We start from the raw sequence: 21,480 nt of genomic DNA on the forward strand, positions 1-21,480 counted from the left end.
CCAATGATGACGGGGTGCAAAGAGAAACGAACTTGTCAAGATGGAAATCACTCTCAATAAGTACACAGCTACTCGCGACCAAATATCTCGGAATTACTTTGGCATATCGGAACCGATTCGTTTCGAGGGATGATGTTCGAGTTACTGTCGAGAACACCGACGAACAACTTGCGCAAGCCCTCGAGGTCTTCTTCCCAGCGGCCGCGTTGATCTGCAGCACGATTTACGCGCCTAGATCAGGCTTAGCCCACCCGTTGACTTCGACTGAGCTCCCTCAATCGTGACAATCTTCGAAGCGATCGAGGTTTTCTTCAATCGATGATGTGAACGAAAATTCGCCGCCGGTTGCAACAGATAGATCGCTAGAAGTTGTAGATGATGTTAGACAACGGCTCAGAAACTGAAGAGCATTGAACGGTAGGGATCCGCGTCCCGCAATCAAGCGACACCCCTATCACATGGAATGGGAACTGTTCCGGAAGTGTAGCAAAATAAGGAGCTGAGCATGATTCTCACCTCAGAGATGAGCTGTCTACGGGGAACGCGAATATTTTCGAAATGCATGGTTTATTCTTCCAAATCCAGGCCACGTAGATGGCATCGCTGCCTCTGGCTCGGCCGAGATAACGGATGCTGCGGGCGTGCAATGTTTCCACCAACCGAAGGTCATTGTGGCTTCCGGACGGCATAACCATACACACCTGCATGAAACATATTGATTGTGTGTCCAGGAGTGTTCCTCGCAGCATCAGAAACTTATTCCAGGTTAAATATAAACATGTAAATGAATTTTTCACGACGATTCTGATCCAGAGGTCTCCGTACCTGGATGTGATCGTCGTCACAAACGAAGAGGGACCTTTGGCACATTTCGAGGTTAAGGATCGAGCTTCCAAGGTTGATATCGCCGACACGGTTCCGGCGCCCTTGAGCATTGACGAAGAAGCCGATAGCTGCAAGGAACAATCGATGAATGCCAAATCCGAATCTTCGCGGACGAATCCAAAGACATGGTGGGAAGCATTGTCCATCGAATGCATAAGCAAGTTTTTGTGTGAACGAAATCGGGGTGCTCACCGCTGCAGGCGATCAAATATTCGGTCTGGGGTTCCACCTCGAGGATGTAATAAGGTCCCTTGAAAGCAGTCGGGAACAATCCCAGAGACTCATCGGAGGCGTCGAGGAATTCGCGGACCTGGAGAAGCATCACGCGTCTCATATAGAGTCAAGCAACAAGGAACTTCCGCAAGGACCTTCCGAGGTTAAACTGAAACTCTAACTCCACGGAATTTGAGAGGAATTAATGAACTCACCTCATAGGTTCGCATGTCCATGGCGTACACCTTGTCGCTGCTGAAGATGACGGAGAACGGAGTCAACTGGATTGACGAACACAAGGTTTCCGTCTCGAATTTCTTCTCAACTTCATAGAGCAGCGTCTCGGCTCTGTAGCGCAGCACAATAAGCGCTTCAGAATTGCTCACAACGAGAAGGCTCCCGTCCCGACTCACTCGGAACATAGAACAGTTCTCCAGACCGTGAGCTCTATGAGCATGACCGTTCGAAAGGCCGACGGGCAGGAGGCTCACGGGAGGTAGGTCGACGTCCCCTTCGCACTGAATGTGGTCTCTGAAGTCGGACTTCCGACACCAGACCAACTCATGCTTCCGAGAATCTAGAAAAAGCAAAAACTATCATCAGCGTCGCGATCATCATACTTTTTAAGGAGGTTCATACCTCGGAGAAACTATTGTGATCACTGTGTCTGGTGATTCGGCAATGCCGACGGTTCTCGAACTCACCAACGATCATGATAGCCTTGTTGAAGTTGTCGATGAGCTGAATCTGGAAAACCGCCGGTACACCCGGAATCGTCCTGCGAACCTTCTTCTGCCTGGCATCAACAACATGGAGTCCCTCAGCTCCGCCAACGAGCAATAAGCTCTCATCGATTTCCCACAGACAATACATGGGACTGTCTCGGATATCGGCTATTTTCCGCGTCACGCTCTTGCTCTGAGGAAAGATCAACGACCATTCATTCATTTATTCCTCCAGATTCAGAGACACTACGAGTCCCGGAGATTCGGGAGCCATACGAATCCAAAACATGAGCGTGTCTCAACACGTCGTTGATGCTTGTGCGTGAACTTCCACAACTTACACCGCGCGAATGTTTCTCGATGGTGTCTTGCAGGGCGTTGTACCAGAGACGTTTCTCGCCCACACCCGAAAACATCATATACAAAGGTCGTTTTTCTTGTTCGCGATTGTGCACAACCAGCTTGAGAACGTAATCAGTGTTGACTCCTTCACGGAGTTCTGATTTGAAAACATCTCGATCGATGTAGATATGCGTGTTTCCGTCGCCAACGAGGTTGTACCTGGGAAAGTCGCACAGAAGTTTTTAACACGAATAATTCCTCCCATCCGCTGGCCGGATTAGCCGCTCCCCTCTCCGCCAATTCGGATGGCTGCTACGCATAGTGTCAATAGGGGGGTGGGATTTGGAAAGTGTAGACATAAGGGTGACAGTTGGAAATTACCGATCGACAGCCTCGATGTTGTTGCCTCCTGGGGTGAAATTCTTATCGAATAAGTACAGAATACCATCGTCAAGAACCATATAGGCTTTCTCCCATCCGAACTTTGGACTCCCGTTCCTAAAATCGAGAAGATCCATTAAATGCTGCGATATTTTCTGGTTTCCCAAGCATGGAGACTTCTGTGCACAGGAAGTTCCCGGCTCGCTGGACGGAAACGCTAATCGAGGTAATCGAATCTTACTTTGGTATCTTGACGTAGCCCTCCGGTCTCTCGGCGTTGAACGAAACTTCTTTTGTATCCTTCGCGAACTTGACGCTGGTCATTTTTTCATAGAGACGAAGGTGCTCTCGCGTCAGACCGCAGACCGGTGGCGCCTTTTGGCTGCACGATACGTGGAAGGCATGGTCACACTCTTGGCACCTGCAATCCCGAGCGAGAGAACCCCATTGGTAAGATCGGTCCTTGCGGGGATTTGAAAATTGAGCAGAATGTAGCAGTCAACGAACTCACGTGGCAATTTTCGTGCCCATCAGCACAGAGCGAGAGCACAAATCGCACTTCTTGTTGGAATACGCCATGGAATGGTGGAGCTTATGCGGGATGTTGTGGGATATGCGGTTGGTTGGACCTTGGAAGGGTCCGGTGTGTTGCTGCAAGGCTTGATTGGAGGCTGGCGATTTCGTCAATTCTTCCACGGCTCGCAATTGATGAGGAGAGCAGAGGTTGACCTGTGAGATCGGATGAGACGCGTCAGTGGATTCCGAGCGCTTGTCCCCAGGAGCTTCGGCTATGAGCAAGTCTATCGCTCACGAACTTACCGCATTTGTCGTGTTCACAGGCTCCTGATGACTGGAGTCACTGAGACTCGAGCTCGCGCTATCGTGGTAGTTGAGCGATGCGGTTTGCTGCGCCTTCTTCTCGTTTCGTTCCTGCTCTCTCACGAGCCGGCGTTCGACTTCACTGAGTTTCTTTTGGAGCTCCATAACTTCTTGGCGGGAACTTTCGAGTTCTTGTTGTAATTTGCGGATCTTGCTGGTGTATTCTTTGTCCCTCGGACCGTGTCGGTCTTTCTCTTCCTTGCTCTTCCCACCGAAGCCGAACAGGCTCTTCTTGGTGTTCGCTTTGGCCAGTTGTTCTTTGAGGAACTCGACGCACTAGGAGGAATAGGGGTGACGTGAGCAAACCCGAATTCAGCACTGAGCCCAGGAAAATATGCTCCGTATATGTAAATATATACCTTCTCGTATTGCTGTAGCTGTTTGGTGAGTCTCAAAACAGCGTAGCTGTGTTCGCTCTGCTGTTTCTTCATCTGCGCCATGATACATCTATTCCTCTCCTCCTCTTCTTCGGCCTGAGGGAAGACAGAATTCGCGTGCTTGGCTTTAATTGCGGACGACAGTCGTCGCTCTTACCAGGGGTCGTTGAGGCAAGCCAGGGTTCGCCATCGATCGCACTCGCGAAAAACCTCACCTTTATATTGGTGTCTTCGAGCTGCTCGTTGAGTTGTACCATATTCCGATTCAGGGAATTGATCATCGTTATGTGTTTCGAGGTTTCACGTTTCAAGCTTAGAACTTCTTCGTGGAGGCCGTCGATTGTCCTCAACTTCGCCTTGAGCTCAGCCTGAGCGAAGGAGATCTGTTCTTCGAACTGTTCCTTGCTGCGTAGAGCTTCGAACAGTTTCTCCTGTTCCTCGCGAAGAGCGTCCTTCAAGTCGATTATCGTAGACTCGCGGTTAGCGAGGGTCGACCGGGCTTCATCTAAAAGCTGGGCTTGGTTTTCCAGGGACGAATTCTCGCTACGGAGTTTCGCCACAAGCTCCCGAAGGGTGACGATTTCACTGCAATGTGTAGAGGGATTTCTAGACTACTTCTTGCCTCCGACGAGTCCCAGAGCGGAGCAATCGGGAGAAAATTGAGGAACGGCCCGTCCAATGATCTGTACTTACGCTTTGTTCTGCTCGGCTTCGTCATTGAGACCGTTCATGAGCTCACCGACGGACTTGAATTCGGTTTTCCATTCTTCGTTCTGGATAGTGACCTGCAACAAGATCCTTGAATGACACACAAGAAAAATCATCGGATCGTAAGTCTCTCGAAAAGCTCTCGGAAACCTTTACGCCACCTTCTTCAGCTCCTTCTTGCAATCCTCCAACTGCTTCTGAGCATCGACTTTCCTACGGTTCGCCATCTCAGCCTCTTTCTCGAGCATCTTGCATCTGAGGCCAGCTTCTTTGAGTTGGTCGGAGAACGAAGCGAGTTGTTGTTGGAGATCCTGTGAATAATTTTAATCCGTGAAGTGAATAATTGAGAAATGAGCCCCCGGGCGGTAACTAGGAAACTTGACTGCGCCGAGAATTCCGTCCTTCCTTACACTCTGTGTGCTCGTGGTGTCTTGCAGCATTCGGAGGCGTTCCTGGAGTTTCGCCTGCTCTGTCTCAGCCGCCAACTCCTTCTGTTGAGCCAGATCCTTTGTGGACTGCAGCTCTTCCTCGAGCTCAGCGAGCCTTGATTTGAACGTCTCCGCCGCCGCAAGTTGCTCCTTGAGGGCTTTTTCGGTTTCAAGAGTCTGACCTCTGATTTTTTCATTGGTTTCCGAAGCGCTCTTGAAGTTTTTGATCTCGCGATTGGCGATTCGGAGGTCGAGCTGGAGCTCCTTGATTTGCTCGTTGCGTTTCCGCAATTCGACCGAAGTGTCAAGCCACCTGGAAAAAACGTGGCGCTCAAATAGAATTAAATCAAACACGAGTACCCATGGGCATCTATGGGAAGAACCTCGATCATGTAAATCAAGTCAGCAGGATCGCGGCCCCGGACTAACCTCTTCTTATTTATTTCTTGGTCCTCGCGAGCTTTCTCGAGATCTTTGCGGAGAGCCTCGTTCTCTTCCGCGCATTTGCAAAGGCAGCTGTCCACTGTGTAGAACGAAGAGTTCGTCCCGATGGACAGCCTCTGCTTCTTCTCGTCGTCCGTCAGGATGGTCACACTGCAGAATTTTTGAGATAACTTCTCAGCTTCTAGTCATTCCAAATCTGATGAGTCATCTCTAGTCGAGAGGGGCTCCGCAACAACACGATTTGTGAAAGTAAGCCGATGACATACCTGTTACGATTGTCATCGACGTGATTCTCCAGATTGACCGTGAAATCGGCAATCTCGCTGAATCGGACTTTCCTGCCATCTTGAACGTCGCCATTCACGCCCACGACATTTTCGGGCCTCTGTCGTTCATTATCGAGAGTTGAGGCCAGCTGTGACTTCAAAGCCTCGATCTGTTTCTCGAGAGTGGCGCACGAGACGCAAGGTGCAGCGGCTTCATTGGTTCTGCGAATCTCCGTGGCTTCAAGTTGTGACACCTGTTCTGCGAGTTCAACAACCTGAACTTCCAGCCTTGTGTTCGTCTCCTGGGCTCCTTGGAGTTTCATGCGCAGCTCGGCACACTCTGCAGCCAAGTCACTTGGCCCCTCGAATTCAGACAGATCGCTGTGACTCAACTCAGTTTCGAGCTCTTGCACGCGGACTTCGAGCGTCTTGACCTGAAGAACGAAATTAAGTTCTATATCGTTCATATTGTCACAAATTGTCCTCGAATTCTATCGTTTATACGAGGCACGGGAGAGACGCTCAAGGGGTATGTTCAAAAGTCTCAACGCCAACTGACCTTGATCTTCAGCTCTCTATTGGTATCCTGTAGTTCTTTGAGCCGGTTGACGTACTCTTCACAAAGTTGACGAGCATTCGCCAAGTTATTTTCCACAACGCGTTTAGAATTAACGGCTTCAGTGAGATCTTTCTTCAGTCCTTCAACGTATGCAAGGTTGCCGACTTGGATTTCCTGGAGGCGTTCCACGCACTTCTGGCTGTCGGAGAAAATCTGCAACAAGGGGAACGAAGCTTGACGATCTGCTGGGGGAGTTCACTCCGACTTCTCGTGCGAGGATTACAAACAAGCAACTTAGGACAAGTCTGCTCGATTCCGCAGACTTCTCTCGTGATTCAATAATAGTAAACTAACAGTGTGGAACTTCTCCTTGTAGTCCCTGGCAAGGGTTCGGGATTTCTGCAACTCCTTCGTCAAATCCTCGATCGTTTTCTGCTGTTCCAGGATCTGGTGCGGTAGATCGAATAGTCTCGATTGATTCTTGTCGTTAAGCGGGCTGTCTGGCGCCGTCAAACTCCATTTGATGAGTTCGTCGGAGCGCTTGTACTGCCTTTGGTAACCTTTGACGATTTCAATGGCTTTCTGCTCGCTGCGTTTCCTTAGCAGAGTTTCTTGTTGGCATTTCTCCTCTAACTTCTTGAGCTCGGTGTCCCTCTCGATCATGCAGCGTTCGAGAGCGCTCAGTTCATCTTGGAATTTGGCTGTAATTCAGAAGAAAATCACCCATTTGTTTCTCAACCGGCGATTTCCGGAACTCTGCTCCCCATGGATCACCATTGTCCAGGTTGCATTTTTTTCTCGCCCGGGGCACATTTTGCTCATTTGCCAAAGGATGCGCATGATTCGCACTAATCACCTGTTCTCGCTTCGGATTCCTTCAAACGAGACTTCAGACCCTCGTTCGCGTCTTTGAGCTGACTTTCACTGGCTTGCACGAGCGCTAGCTTTTCCTGAAGTTCTTTCCGCCTGGTATCGTCATTCTTGCGGAGAGTACCCGAGAAAGCCATCGCGGCGGTCTGTCCCTCGACCGACGGATCCATAGTGTGCTGTTCCGCTTCGAGGGTGTGGGTGAATCCCACGAAGGGCAGATTGGCAGTTTCGAACTCCTTTTTCTGCAGAGACCGTAAGTAGGCGCGACTCGATGCCCGTGATTCTTCTTCAAAATCATCAAAATTCGAGGTATCGTCGAGCCCAGTCAGTTGGGGAACGAAAGGTGGAACCATTGAACGCAGATTCGACCAGAAGGTCCCTTCGAAAAACTTGTGCTCCAAGAGACCTTTGTAATCGAGTCGTTTGTCCGAGTGCTCAAGCAACGCTGTGATAAGAGCCACTGCTGGAGGACTCACGACGAAATCGGTCGGGAAAGCGAGGGTTTTTTTGAAGTTTATGATGTTGGAGTATGTTTTCATGACTCGTTCGTCGCTGAACGGGGTCTGACCGTAAAGCATTTCGTAGGCTACGATACCCAGCGACCACCAATCGCAGCATGTCCCGTAGGTTTGCCCGGAAGTGCCGCGCTCGTTCATCGCCTGCAACACCTCGGGGGCGATGTAGTCAGGTGTTCCGACCGGCATCTTAGAAGTTACGTCTTTCTTGGACGACAGCCTCGCGGCTGAACCAAAATCCGCTAATTTTATATGGCCTCGGCGATCAATGAGAATGTTGTCCGGTTTGATATCGCGATGGACGTATCCCATTGAGTGGAGTGTGTTGATGGCCTGAACGAGTTCCGCCAGGTAAAATCGCGCATGGTCCTCGCTCAGAATGTTGTCGTTCCGATCGAGCAGAGATAAGAGGTCCCCGCCGGGCAGGAACTCCATCACAAGATAAAGATTGTCTGCGTCCTGAAATGGGAAAGAAAATCTTGAACATTGCCCCCTCGAAACACAATTGGACAGATTTGCCAAGGGGCTGCATGCCCGAGACAGATAAGACCATTCCACTGGGACCGACCTGGTAGGCGTAATGGAGTTTTGTGATCCACTTGGTGTCCTGGGCTTGCGCCATTATATCACGCTCCTCTTCGTAGAAGGCAACAGCCTGCTGGCTTAGGGTTTCAATCTTGCGCAAGGTTTTCATGGCAAACACTTCACCGGTGGCTTTTTCTTTCACAACTTTCACCTCACCGAAGTGACCCCTGCCAATGACTTTCTTCACCTCGAAGTCAGAGATTGAAACCCGCAGAGTACGCAGGTCCGTGATCGGCTGTCGATCTGCGCGATTCGAGGAAAAAAGAGAACATTTCAATACGGTACATGAAGGGCATTCTTTCATAGCGTAGTCTCCGACCTCGACTCTCCTTCCAATCATCGATGAATTACTTACACTTTTCGAGGAATTTCTGTACATTCTTATCCTTTCGCATGCTGTCATTATTGAGCTCTTCGTACAGGACGAACAAAGCGTCCAGAAGCGAGTCTCTGGAATACGCAAAAGATTTGATCTCCCCCGCAAGCTGTGAGGATGCGCTATCGGGGACTCGATTTTTTTTTGATTCCTTCTCCATTCTCTCACGGAATTCCTGAACTCGGAGCTTTACCTGTTGAATAAGTTTTTCAAATTGTTGTCGTCGATCGTGGCGCTTTTGCCGAGCACAAAGTTGTTGATGCGAGCCGATCTCACCGCGATTGGTTCCCTCCGGCCCGGAGAACCCGCTGCTGAAACTGTCGAGCTGGCCATTCTGTGAGGAGGGGTGACTTTTAGTATCCCCGCATTTTGAGCAAGCGTGTTGGAGTTTCAATCCAAACTAATACTATTTCGTCTTGACGTTTGCGTAGGATGGTTTGAGATTCCATTCCTCAAAGCAATTTCCGCGGTCGTTCGGCTCCAACCAGGTACGCGAAGCCTCTCTACGTGGGTATTGCAAAGCGACTGGTAGATAATAAATGCGATGAAGCTGACACCGATCTCAGTTGGTTTACCAAGACGAGGCTCATGGAAAAAAAGTCGCAGTCTTCATACTTGGCTCCGGGAAAACCATTCCCGAATAAACCACGAGCTAACTAAGAGCGAGGAATCATTGCCTCGGGTGCCGAAGCACCTCCCCCTGGCTGTCATGCAATCGCTGAACCTCTCTCGATGGAAACGTTGAAGGATTCTGCTACTCATCTCATTGGGCTAGTGTAACCCCCAAGGAGCAAGAGCAGGATCATTCGTGGAGGGATTCGATGCGGCAACGGTTCATGTGCGCTGATCAGAGCCCTTGAAGCAAGCGCTCTCGTGCTCACTATACATTCCAGGGTGTACGTTGCGTAGAAAAACTCCATATGGGCGTGATACCTCAGTGTCGGTCCTGCCTATATTTTCAGAGATTCTTCGCGACAAGAGCATTTCGAGAATTTCGACTCCATGCTAGAGCCAGCCATAATGCATTATCCCAATGGATGTGCTGCCGGATTCTGCCGTCAGGTTCCCGACACCGACGGCGAAAACTCATGGCTTTCTGGAGGATCCATGGAGACCGCCGTCGCGAAAGTCGCGATTATCCGCACATCTGTAACCGCTCAGACGACTGTCACTCTAATTCGCGATCCTTGTGGGCTTCCGGGCACTCACACATGACCGAATCCCGCATCGAATCTTGGTCACCGACGCTGCAATGACGTGTTCCCTCGTCTCGTCCACTCGAGATGCCACCATGCGGCACAAACCAATACGGTCAAGCGTTCCGAACTCGAGCCTAGAGATAACTCACGCAGCATAATTCCGATCGGAGGTGGTTTCCCGATTTCCTAGAAATTAAAATCACGCCGCGAGAATGTTCACTCCAGCGTCGCCGATCATAAGCGAGCCTGACAACGACAGAGCTCCCGATCTTCCGGATTATTGTTTCTCAGGACAACTAGAATTTGAGTTTTTTTCAAGGCATACTCGTGTTCGACATCCCTCGGAATCGGATTACCGTACCCAGGTGTCGACGAGCACCACGAATGTCTCCGGTGATAGGAAACAGCGCAAAGGCACGTTCTCTGCGGCGTTGCGTATAGAGGAGCGATGCGTCATAGGCTCAGATGACACTCGTTTTCTCACAAGCCGGAGTTGACTCGACGATTCGAATGCCATTTCCTGTTATACGCGTTTCAAAAATCACAATTCGAAAACATTTGTCTTCGACTTAGTTCTCACGCCATGCATGCAGGGACGGTCACCATCGATTGCCGGAATGAATCCGACAATAGCTCCGGATGGGATTTCGTAAATGTAATGTTTCTCCGTCGGATGATATCGGATGTGAATTCGTGAAAACATCGTTTGATTTCTGTCGCTGCTGGATTGTAGTCTCCGACAGTGGCAGTCGGACAGACACACACAGTCAGACCACTAGACAGACAGACACAATGATGGCGGTGACCCGAGACGAGCTAAGACAACGGCCCGCAGTCCGGCCGCGACGATTTTTCTCTGTCATCCAACGGGAAGCCCTTCCAACGACTGCGTCTCGATTTGGAACTCCCTGAAGCGGTCATTCAGAGCTCACTTCAACAAATTCAATGCCCCGAAGACATGTATCTCGGTTGTAGCGAAAGAGCTCCAAGAGAGATGCTCAGGATCATGCTCGGGGTGAGGAAGCTCAACAAGTGGAAGGAGCGGACGGCCTTATCCCCGTCTACGACAGCCAAGAGCTCTTAAGTCGCTCTGACTAAACGTCGGTCTCGAAAAGTAACCCGGATGACCGAAAGCTCTTTCTAGGAACGTAGTTCGCGGTCGACACAGCGGTTCTTTGACAAGAGAAAATCTCACTTGTGGAGCGGTACGGCTCCGTTGCCGTTCGGAATCGCCGATCTCCCAGCAAAACCCACATATCGAGAGACAAAATCACTTACGAGCAAAAGCAGATCACCTATGTCCCTGAATTTTCTTTGTAAGCATCTCTTGAGACGTGACAGTCTTACAGTCTTCTCGAGAACGAGTTCACAACTGGAGCTCCGGACCCGTTCAACGGATGGTTTGGGCGTTGCTTCGTCCAAATTTTGTCCGTGCTCGGTCGGAACTGTCGCTCGGGACGATTCCACGAAGACCTCAGGATCCTCACGAGACGGTTGTCATTCAAAATGATCAGGCACGACAAATGAAACTGTTCTCGCTCCTGCCAGCAGCGAAACCGCGGAGCAGTGTTTGTTGTCGCCGACGTCGGCGATCACAATTTTTTGTTTCTCGTACTGTGCCGCCGCTGCCACTTGGTAACTGATGTGAGAACAACAGACGATTTCCCCCTTGCCGTAACTCGTACTGCGGCGATTCGCAACTCACTTTCACATGAAGTCCAGCCGGGAACTCCTGGATGGATTCCGCTCAGTCGCACTTATTTCCAACACACATTTCAGAAACTTCTTCAGAAAACCTGTTATCCCTCCCGTGAACAATTTCAAACTCGATGATCTTTCCGCCCGATCCGAGCGCCGTGAAGCGGCAGCGGCGGGTGCTCCAGCCCTCCGGCCGGAGGACTTGAATTCAGTGGGGGTAAAAGTTATTTCCGTGTCAAAATCTTCCGCTTCAAGCTTCCCCCTCAACTGAGAGCAACTTATCGGCCCCTTCGTTATGATCGGCTCCCCCATATCCGAGAGGCAAAATCTTTCTTGAAGAACGCATCGAGTCCAATATGGCGTCGCCCATCATTCCCCGACTACACACCGGACAATGTATTGTTAAGAGCTAGCAGAGCGCAGACTGCGATCTCTACACACGACCGCAACCATGGCAGGTCTCGCGCAGTACAGTCGAGCATTGCTTTTGCGAAGTCAAGCCAATCCCGCTTTTGTTCAGGTCAGCTGTTTTAGGAAACGACACTCTGTTCGGATGCTGCGGGAGGGAATTCGGTCGCAGCCGGCTCCGAGACGAGTCAGCGCGAGAATGGAAAGTCTAACTAAGCAGGCTCGCTTCGTTTCATTGCAGAGTGTCCGTACCGGGGTTTCTTATAAAGCGATGTTGACGAAGAAAGAGTACTACGATGCAGACAAGTTGGATGACGGCACAACAGTGCAAGCTATTCTGAATTCGATGGCGGATCGAGGGTAATACTGCGCTCCAAGTCCTTCCGATTGTTATTATTCATTATTATGTCTCCCTTCACCCTCTACGGACAGTTGAAATTGAGTCACGGACTCTGCTGAGATCAGACGCGGCGCTGAATGAGTTTCCCACTCTCTAAAAATGGTCTGCGATTTCATTCATGAGCAGCCAAACTGAATCGTTCGATCGCCTCGTTTGGGTTCCAGGTTCTGTAGACCTCAACGGCCCTATTCGCCCCCGGAGGATCTCCAAGAGCGCCTGAAGAAAATCATCGAGAAGCACATGCCGCAGGAGAAACGGGCCGATCTATGGGAGGCGAAACTTTCGCAACCCACCAAAGTACGCTTTCTGGCGGAATGCGTGCGAGAGTTCGACCACGATATTCCAAACTACGAAATCGCTAGTTTGAAGACGGCGCGTAACGTTCTCGAATACTTCTCGAAGGAAGTCGATGGCCTGAATTCCTACGACAGGCTGGTAGCCCGGCAAGATAAACCCGACAATCTCCACGTCTTGGAAAATTATGTCCGGTTCCATCCTGATCGGGACACAATGTTCAATGGGGTAACCGCATATCCGGGCGCGGGCTGCAAAGTCACTGGACTGCGGACACGAAAGAAATACGATTCTTGGTCCATGGATAGATCATGGCCTTTCGAAGTTCATACGAGCAAACGGAAATAGTAGTCTCGGGTGTTTTGTGTACATGGTTAGTGGATGGTGATGTTGCTTTCTCACTGAGTCGCTTGAATAAACGCTCAATATCGAGTCCGTGGTAGGTTTTTCCGTTCGAGGCTTCCGTCTCAGGGTAGTCTGAAACAGTCTAAAATGAACATCAGCATCGTACCGATACAACGTATACATATATTTATTATACCAACATCGGATAAATATCAATGAATCGATCATCGATCTCTAGATTTTCGTCGTACTGTGTATATGTAGCTTCATATTCCAGCAGGTATTCAAATTGCTCACACATGATTCGTATATGACGATGTTTCATCGTTACAGTAGATACAAGGCCTCGTAGGGACCGTTAAATGACGTCAACATTTGGCTATGGTGACAATAATAAGGAGATGGATTCTCGATGATCAGAACACTTGTGATACTAGGGATTTCGACAGCACACTAACCGTGATAGATGCTCTCTAAATTCATTAATTGGTACGAAAATCGTCAAAGAGTTCCAAAGCTTGGCACAAGGAAGTCAAGATGTTCCAGCATCGAAAGGGAATACGGATACAAATCGGAATACGGATCTTGCACGGGAGCTTATAGGATTGAAAGCAATTTTTTTCCGTGGCTACGTGTCTTCGAGTACGGAATCATAAAAGCGATACTGAATATGCGATACTTTAATCGCGGTCGATTGCGGGAAAAATCGGAGCCGTGTGAGTAGTCGTTCAGGATCGGATCGAGTTTTCCGGCTCGATCATCGCCGAGTTTGGAATTATATACCGGAGCGGTGACCCATGTACATAGGAAATTCAATATTACCCCTCCATGTAAATCGCCTCGTCGTCATCGAGTCACAGGCACAACACATCGAGTTGTTTTTCTTTTACAAGGCCATCCTCAATTCAACTTCTCGCGGAGAACTTCCGTTCAGGGGTGAAGAGAAATCAATAAGATGATGCATCAACGGTGCCAATGGACAAAACCCCGGGTTCAGGTTCCTGTGATGGGGACGCTCCTCGTCGATCACGCCTACCGGAACGTCCGATATCAGCATGTTCGTCGGGTGACTAGAATTATTGCACGCTATGTTCCACGGAAGCATCACATATTGGTACTCTCGATATCAAATCGGAGGTGTTCCCCAGCTCTTGTCGTTCCTTCACATCATGTGCTCGTATTGTTCGTGTAGTACGGCTTGCTCGCTCCGAATCCGGTTGTCGAGTTCAATCAGTTGACTCAGGAAACCATTGTTCGGCCGTACCCCTCGATGCTGCCGAACCTGAGTGAGAGCCTGCTCTACGGTCATCCCCCGCCGCAACATCAGGAAGCCCACGGAAAGGGTTGCAGAACGAGACATACCCATCAGGCAGTGGACGAGGATTTTGCCTGAAAGTCAGGATTATTGAGAGTCAACGAAACCGAAATGATGCGGAAGTCCCGCTTCGCTCGAAAACATGAAACTCTCGTCGCTAGGACCCAATTATTTTAATTATGATGGGTTGGCCGAGGGGGTGGCCCTACAATTTAATCCCCCCCGACTGACGAAACGTCGAGTCGAGCTCCGCTGCGCGAATATTGGGAAATCGGGACGATGATTTGTGGGGAATCGAAGCTCAGATGTTTTCTCGCGGTATCCCGGATAGTTTGCCGGAATTCAGCAGAGTCCCGGTCGTTCATCTCCTGTGAAATCGATTACCAGCACCACGCTCGCCTTAATTATTCTGCTGGGGAGATGGAAGAAGCTATCAGCTAATGATGAGAGGAGAATTACGTTGTATTTTTGGAGAATCTGTCGTGCACCATTATTCCTCTGCTCGATCGGCTCATTAGCATCTTATCTGACGCTCAAGCGACACTTGTTGATGTAGGGCCCTAGATTAGGTCGATCTGAACTTTTCCGCAGAGAAAAGGACAGCGCTTCGTATGGGACTTTGAGCAAAGCCCGCTACGCTCCGCCCCACAGACGGTCGAGTAAAAAGAACTGTTCGGAGTGCACACGAGAACTAACCGTTCTGCAAAAGAGCTCCTTCGATGAAATCTGACGCAGGGTCGAATTGGGAACCCATGTCTGTACTGGCAACATCTTCAAGCATCAGTCCCATGTACCTCAGACCGTGAGGCCGATAGAACTCTGCGGATGTGGACACTTGGCCGAATCCTACACCTTCAGCTGCGTTGAGAACGTGCGTGATGCCCAGGTACTTGAGGTATTCCACGTTCCGCGCGGCCCCCCTGAAAAATTAATCCCTCTCAAATATTCCGCAAAGGACGCTCAGCTGTCCCATGTGCAAGCTGGACGAGTAGGAAACTAGGGCCGTTGGCTATCGGCCACAACACGGCGAGTGTTTCTAGGTTACAGTCAACTCCGCGTCTGCACAATTCCGACCAGGTGAAAAGTCGACATCTGAATTCTCTCGTTGTCGAGCTATTTTCGCTAATGGCTTGCTCCATCCGATACACAGGATGTCCACGTGAAAAAAGTGAATACTCACTCGTCGCCAACGAATACGCCTGGATATACCTCGTCCAGATCTACGCCGAACACGTAACGATCTCGGCCGTCCGCTTTCGCCTTAATATTATGCTTCTTTTCCAAAAACTCGATTCCTGCGAGCCTCGTGGATGGTGGACGCACCTCGTTGAGGATTTGTTGTAGAGCCCTCATTCTGGCGAGAGGGATGAAACAGGGGTTAGGCCAACGTTGAAAAATATATGTACATGATGATGAAAAAGTTTTCAACAATTGTTTTTTCTGCAAAGCGTTTCGATCCGGGTCTTTTGGTCAAGGTCCACATTTTGTGAAGCATGCAGTGGCTTGTGAGGGCTCATTTCGGTGGGTTAGTTGGGATTGAATGGAGTTTCGGGAAGGAAGGAGTGAAGCGATGGCAACAGCTGCCGCTTGAGCGAAGCATTAATTTCGAGCGGAGCAACCTACTTTGGACACACAGCCGAATCGCAGGTCTCCCTAAACCACATATACACGGGCACAACCACATTGTAGAGAAGCCAAGTATGCTTGACGGAATTCCACACCCGGTCCCAGATCACCCCCATGACTCAGCGCGATCCAATGGCTCACGAAGGCGGTTCTCGATGCTGCTCGGGGCGGCGGCACGGCGATTCCCCAGCCGTCGCTGCTTCGTCGGGCGGCCTCCGAGGAGCGCGGAACTTTCTTACATACACTCGCGGCTCCCCAAGCCTAGATCCGGAGCGATTCACACACTCCGTGGACGGTTGACGCAGTAATTGTCCTTTGGTCGGGTTGATGTTTGCCCAGCTCGGCACCTATGCGTGCACTAGTCATACATACAATCAGACGGACGGACGGACGTATTCCTCTGACGGCGGAGGACTCGACTTCAGATAGAGCCGAAGGGACAGATTTCGCACGGAGAGCAAAAGATTCACGACCTCCGCTGACTTCACCGTGTCTTCGTAATTTATCACGGTGATTATTGGGGAGTCACGCTCCTTCACTAGTTCCTCGTTGCTACTACCCGGGTCTCAAGCCGGGAATATTCCAAGGTCGAGTCTTCTTCCTAGGTCTCTTATCGTGACGCGTTTCGCTCGACGTATATCGATAAAAGTTTCTCGTTTCTTTTCACAGATGACGTCATACATACATTTTCGATTCAATATCAGTCGAATGATTAGTGGGTGGATAGATATTCTGGATCGATGGATGATTGACGGATAGATAGGTAGACACTCAGATAGATTGATAGATGGATATATGTATGTATATATATATATATAAATATATATGGATAGATCGATTCTCAGAGGATAAGTCAGGACTTGCTTCGTCACGCTCGATAAGATTGCTGCTTTCTTGGTTGTCGTTGTAGATTGGAGTTGACCAAAATCAGGTAATCAGACTTTCTCACTATGTGTCTCACTAGGGGTCTGTTAAGTATTTTCTCCCGTCACGCCGTCAGAATTTCCGTCGTCCTGTTCTCTTAAATTCCCAAAGAACCAACGAACCGACACGACTTGATACTTGAATCTCTCCTTTCCTGAAAGGAGTACAAACACCTATTTAGAACGGGGTGCGCTGACACTCAAATGAACACAAATGTTATCTAAAGGGGTGAAACTCAGATATTCGTCTCCCGGGACCCTCCAGGTGTCAGAACACGGAGACACGTGTTGCCCTCAAAATTAGAGCCACACCGACGATCGGTGAAACTTCATTCCCGAGGGGAGACCTAACCGGAGGCAAGTGATTCCGAGAATCATGTCAAATTATGAAGGATGATGATTCGGATTCAAGTCACGTTTTCGATGAGAAAAGAGGAAGGGTGCACACCACCATCGAACACACAGGATGCAGACCCTCGAGAAGGGGAAGCAGGGTCGGAGTCTTTCTCTTCAAGAGACGAGCAGTCGACAATAATCATGCACGGAAAGACGATCGACCGTCTGAGGGATCAGATTACGGAATTCAATTCGCTCTCGCGCTGATCTTCGAATCTGGGCCCCTTCTCCACTGACTGATATCAGATGCAGCATCCTGGCAACGAGTTCGTATCTCCTCGTTGAAATATTCAAATGAATTCAGCAGATACTCAATCGTTGAGCTTCCAGAGTCTGGGAAAAATATGAATCGGGAATACCTCACATATGAACTCGTTCTCCGTAATGACGGCGCGGGGTTTCGCTGCGCTGCATATACTCTTGCGCAGGCTCGACTCCGAGCTCGAAGGGGAGCCATCACTGTACTCGGGACCGAAGATTACGCTCGTCTCCCGTCGCGGCAGAAAGCTACGGAGTAAGATCTCGACTCACGAGATCCAGTCGGAAATACGGGAGATAATTTATTCAGGCATGGGACAAGAATCAAAACCGGCACGGGATTCCACCAGCCCTCCCTTCGAGTCTTTTCGCTAGCATCGATCGCTTCCCTTTGCGTTCCCCTTCCGGAAAAAGCACGAGAGGAATCCCAAGCCGGCACGGGCGACCCGATGCTCCCCGCGCTCTTCCCGTTGAGCCTTCGCGACTCGTGAGTGGGATCCGAAAAAAAAACGAATTTACGGCCGGCGATCGTGCTCTTGTCCCCGGGAGAGATCATGGCAAGGACCCGGCCGTGATGGGTTCCCAACTCGATTCATACATACGCATATTATTCCTAAATGCCGAGTCTCTTGGCAGGCGGCGCGCGGCGGCGGAGATAACGACGAAAGCGACGACGACCAAGCGACCTCGGAAATCCTTGCGAGAGGAACAAGCTGAGCTGAACTTCGGACCGCAACATAAAAATATTCTTTTCCCAGAGTCTTCACTTTCCGCTCACCGAGGCTCTCAACAAATGTCGCGGGAGTTTGGTTCTGCTTCTCGCGTTCGTCGAGTCGTCGGCTTCGCTGCGAACTAGAGAACAAACAGATCCCCTCTCGTAGCTTCAACCCCATACAAAACCCACGGAGCCCAAGCAGAGCTCGGAGCCCATTCTAAATAAACATCAGCAATCCGACGAAGGCGGAGCACATACAAAAGAAGGCGAACACATGATGTATGCAGCTCAGCGCTCGTTTCTCGATGACGTTATGGCCGTCGCCCGGTCATACCATACGACCGATCGTTGGACGACGGAAAAAATGGCCACTGCCCGCGTCGAAAGGCACTTGTCTTCATCTCGGTGCAGATGGCGTTTTTGTGCGGCTTAGCCTCCACACCTCGACATGCCCGGAACGAAGGCAGGAGCCGAAAGTCCCTCAGGGCGGCCGTCCGGCCTGCTTTCGTACGATCGCTTCCGCCGTCGCAATAGCCATTGGGACTCAGTCCACGATGCTACATACTATATCATCAGCAGAGGGAAAGAAAAGCAACAGCGCTTGATTTGATGTCGGCGGCTCTAACGAAATCTGCGGAACGAGTTTCTTCCGATCCGCGATCATTGGAGGGATGCTCTGCGCTGCGGCTGCAGAGGGTCGAACATCAGCAGAAGCAGATGAAAGCAAACAGCTTCGACCTCGGCCGGCTGCTCGGCTTGCTAGGGGGCTTGATAAATGGATACATGATACATAGATTGACGAATGTATGGATAGAGGGAACCGATGGCTGCCGTGGGGCCGCCGCTCCGATTGACAGTCTCTGCTGCATCTGCACCCTCGAGTATTGGATATCGTGTTCGCCGTCGTGTCCGTCTTCAGCGAGAGCGAGCGGATGGGGCGCCGGACGATCGAGTCCAGCGGCCCTTGGCAAGCGACTTCCAAGGTAAACATCATAAGAAGACTCAATCGGCTTGAATGTGCTCGATTTCGGCTTGCGAGTATTGCCCGCCACACCATCCAAGTTTTTTTATGCTGCTCGTGCCGGCGACGGAGGGTAATCTCGCCGTTTTTTTTTGTTTATCCCAGTTTCCCTCGAATGATGAATAGCCTCGATGGTATGTTTCGCGCCGCAGGCCACCCACATATGCGTGAGCGAGATTCAATACTCGACCCGTTCGCCAAGTGATGACGCTTTCGCTCGAGACACGCGACGTCACCGCCGACGAATTAAATGGTTCGGTGCAATCAGGTCAGTTAATGCGAATTTCCAGACGGCCGAGCGTGGGTGAGGCTTTTATGAGTATTCCGTGGCCGGGACGAGGTTCCACACTGGAGGTTCGCAGCTGCTCGCAATCGAACCTGCTCCGAATCGCGGCGAAACGCCCGGACAATGAAGAAAAATAAGCGGAGATTCGCAGTGCCGGTCAGGGCCTCGTCAAGACGGTTGGAAATTACTCGATTGGGTTTTCCCTCCGTTCCGATGGATTCCCTCGAGAGAATGACATTTTCGCTCGCCGAGAGTCCCTGACGTAGAGCTCGCCTGCAACAGACTCGCAACCGCAAGGACACGACCTGGAGACGAGCAACTGTTCTGTCTCAAACGAGCACTGACGTCTGTCTGCTTGTCTGCCCAGAGGTCTGGGAGTGATTTCTCGTTTTCCCTAATGAAGTTGCGAACAGAGTTACAGGAATCGGTCTCCGACGGACTCCACCCCGTTTGACGCTGACGATCGACAAGACTTCGTCGCTCAACTGGAGGCAATCTGATATCAATTTCGCTAAAATACTCTCGGAATTGGTCCGGCGACATGGAATCGACTCGTCTCCGGCTCGATCACTCCAGCTCCGCGCCATCGGCGCTTCTCACCGATTCCTATAGACTACTCCTCTCGATTGAGTGAGATTTATGTAATGTCTCAGTCAGTTGACATGCGGCAATGCAGCCAACGAGACTCTACTCCTTGACAGGCAATAAGAAAGCCAAATCCTTTTTGTTCGAAGCCGCGAATTGACACGAAATGAAGCTCCTCGGTCGGTTCCGGGCTCGCTCCCGAGGGCAAAACACATTCCGGAACCTGCGTCCCGAACCGCGGGTTCCCGGGCGCGATGTGATTACTCGGCGCCCCGGCGGGCTCTTCTCCGCACAATTCGCGCGGTGCGTCACTCGCAACATGAACCAGGTGCAAAAGGAAGAGTGGGATTCGTTGCGAAACTCGCACTCGAGCTCCGGAATGGAACATCGTCATAATTCTCGCTCGAGTCTCTGGAGAATGGTCACAGCGAATGTCTTTCCGAGCGAACTGAGAGACTTCTATCGGTGCCGTGTTGGGGCTGCTCGAAGCCATCATTAGCGTCTCGAGTCGTGGTGGTGGTTCGGTCGTAGAAACTAAGGGACGTCGGCTCCGCGAGCTCATTTCCGTTTAACTGAAAACGACAATCATTTTCCTTTTTGCTTTAGAAGGGAAACGAAAATCATTTACCGTTCCCCTCCAATAATTTCCGTTTCTCGTGACGGAAAACGATTTTCGGGGATGTTTTCCCCTTCTCCATGCGAGGAACATCAGCGTAACAAGGTGACGCCGAAACGCTAGAGAAGCTCCTGCCTCAATTCCTGAGGGAGGAAGAACGAATATGATTTACGTTTTCCGTAACGGGAAGCGATAAACTTCAAAACAATTATCTTTTCTCATAACGGAAAACGGGTATTACTTCAGGAATCCGGAAAGATGATCAAAGTTCATACTGCACTCCAATCTTAGATATCTAGACTATCGGGCGGGTGTCAATTGAAATGCAACACACTCACGAACCCGGAGAGAATTTCGGCACCGTGGACGCCTTACAAGCGAGAGTCAGGGCATGCGCAGGAGATATTGCGTATGCGCAGCTCTCAGAAGTCTCGGGCCTTTTTCCACAAAATCAGGGCTAAGTATCTGGGTTAAGTGTCGACCCAAATTTTAGAAAAATTCTTGAGGAGCCGGAGGATCCATAAGATCCTCCAGCTGCGTCGATTGAGCCTTTCTTGCGTCGAAACTTCGCTCGAAACTTCAATTGCAAAGTAGGAACCGGATGTACCGCGGAAGAACTTGAGTGGCGCCGTAATCCCCCTTAACAGGAAAGCAACCTGCGGCTCTGCGACAGCGAAGGTATGTTGCTTCCGATTATTCTTAGGTATGGCCTCACTTGAGTCCCCGATCGGCTTCCCGCAACTCCTGCGGCGAGGCGATCGAGAGCGAGGAGACCACTCCGTGGTTCGTCTCCTGGGGACTATCCGATCTGGGATTTCCGATACCGGGATCTTCGGCGGATA

At 50.4% G+C, this 21,480-nt stretch overlaps 3 protein-coding genes across 4 annotated transcripts; 1 reads left to right on the top strand and 2 right to left on the bottom strand.

Moving 5' to 3' along the window:
• Window positions 1–274: 274 nt before the first annotated feature.
• LOC100906436 (citron rho-interacting kinase sticky) lies at window positions 275–8,886 on the bottom strand. The gene is made up of 24 exons (XM_018642165.2): window positions 8,747–8,886; window positions 8,533–8,627; window positions 8,161–8,420; window positions 7,064–8,051; window positions 6,562–6,908; window positions 6,208–6,420; window positions 5,649–6,082; window positions 5,368–5,532; window positions 4,921–5,251; window positions 4,672–4,821; window positions 4,496–4,587; window positions 4,018–4,387; window positions 3,785–3,898; window positions 3,366–3,701; window positions 3,058–3,275; window positions 2,788–2,967; window positions 2,547–2,663; window positions 2,165–2,384; window positions 1,803–2,016; window positions 1,314–1,675; window positions 1,078–1,195; window positions 826–953; window positions 517–701; window positions 275–362 (listed from the first exon to the last, which is right to left on the bottom strand). Exons 1-24 carry the CDS (start codon window positions 8,884–8,886, stop codon window positions 275–277), a joined length of 5,865 nt encoding a protein of 1,954 aa, XP_018497681.2.
• Window positions 6,130–13,129, top strand: mRpL50 (mitochondrial ribosomal protein L50). 2 transcript variants are annotated; one of them, XM_029113346.1, is made up of 3 exons: window positions 6,130–6,177; window positions 12,100–12,218; window positions 12,423–13,129. In XM_029113346.1, the coding sequence occupies exons 2-3, from the start codon at window positions 12,130–12,132 to the stop codon at window positions 12,898–12,900; spliced, it is 567 nt and encodes a 188-aa protein (XP_028969179.1). In that variant the 5' UTR covers window positions 6,130–6,177; window positions 12,100–12,129; the 3' UTR covers window positions 12,901–13,129. The 2 variants fall into 2 exon arrangements, with proteins under 2 accessions (XP_028969179.1, XP_003739627.1); XM_003739579.1 differs by lacking the exon at window positions 6,130–6,177 and adding an exon at window positions 11,833–11,970.
• Window positions 13,130–13,572: 443 nt separating this feature from the next.
• On the bottom strand, window positions 13,573–15,954 carry LOC100899594 (dual specificity protein phosphatase 3). Its single transcript, XM_029113345.1, has 4 exons — window positions 15,836–15,954; window positions 15,393–15,566; window positions 14,909–15,132; window positions 13,573–14,286 (listed from the first exon to the last, which is right to left on the bottom strand). The coding sequence occupies exons 1-4, from the start codon at window positions 15,952–15,954 to the stop codon at window positions 14,060–14,062; spliced, it is 744 nt and encodes a 247-aa protein (XP_028969178.1). The 3' UTR covers window positions 13,573–14,059.
• Between the last annotated feature and the right edge of the window lie 5,526 nt (window positions 15,955–21,480).

Source organism: Galendromus occidentalis, unplaced genomic scaffold (genome assembly GCF_000255335.2).
Source record: "Galendromus occidentalis unplaced genomic scaffold, Mocc_1.1 scf7180000076574, whole genome shotgun sequence".
Lineage (NCBI taxonomy): Eukaryota > Metazoa > Arthropoda > Arachnida > Mesostigmata > Phytoseiidae > Galendromus > Galendromus occidentalis.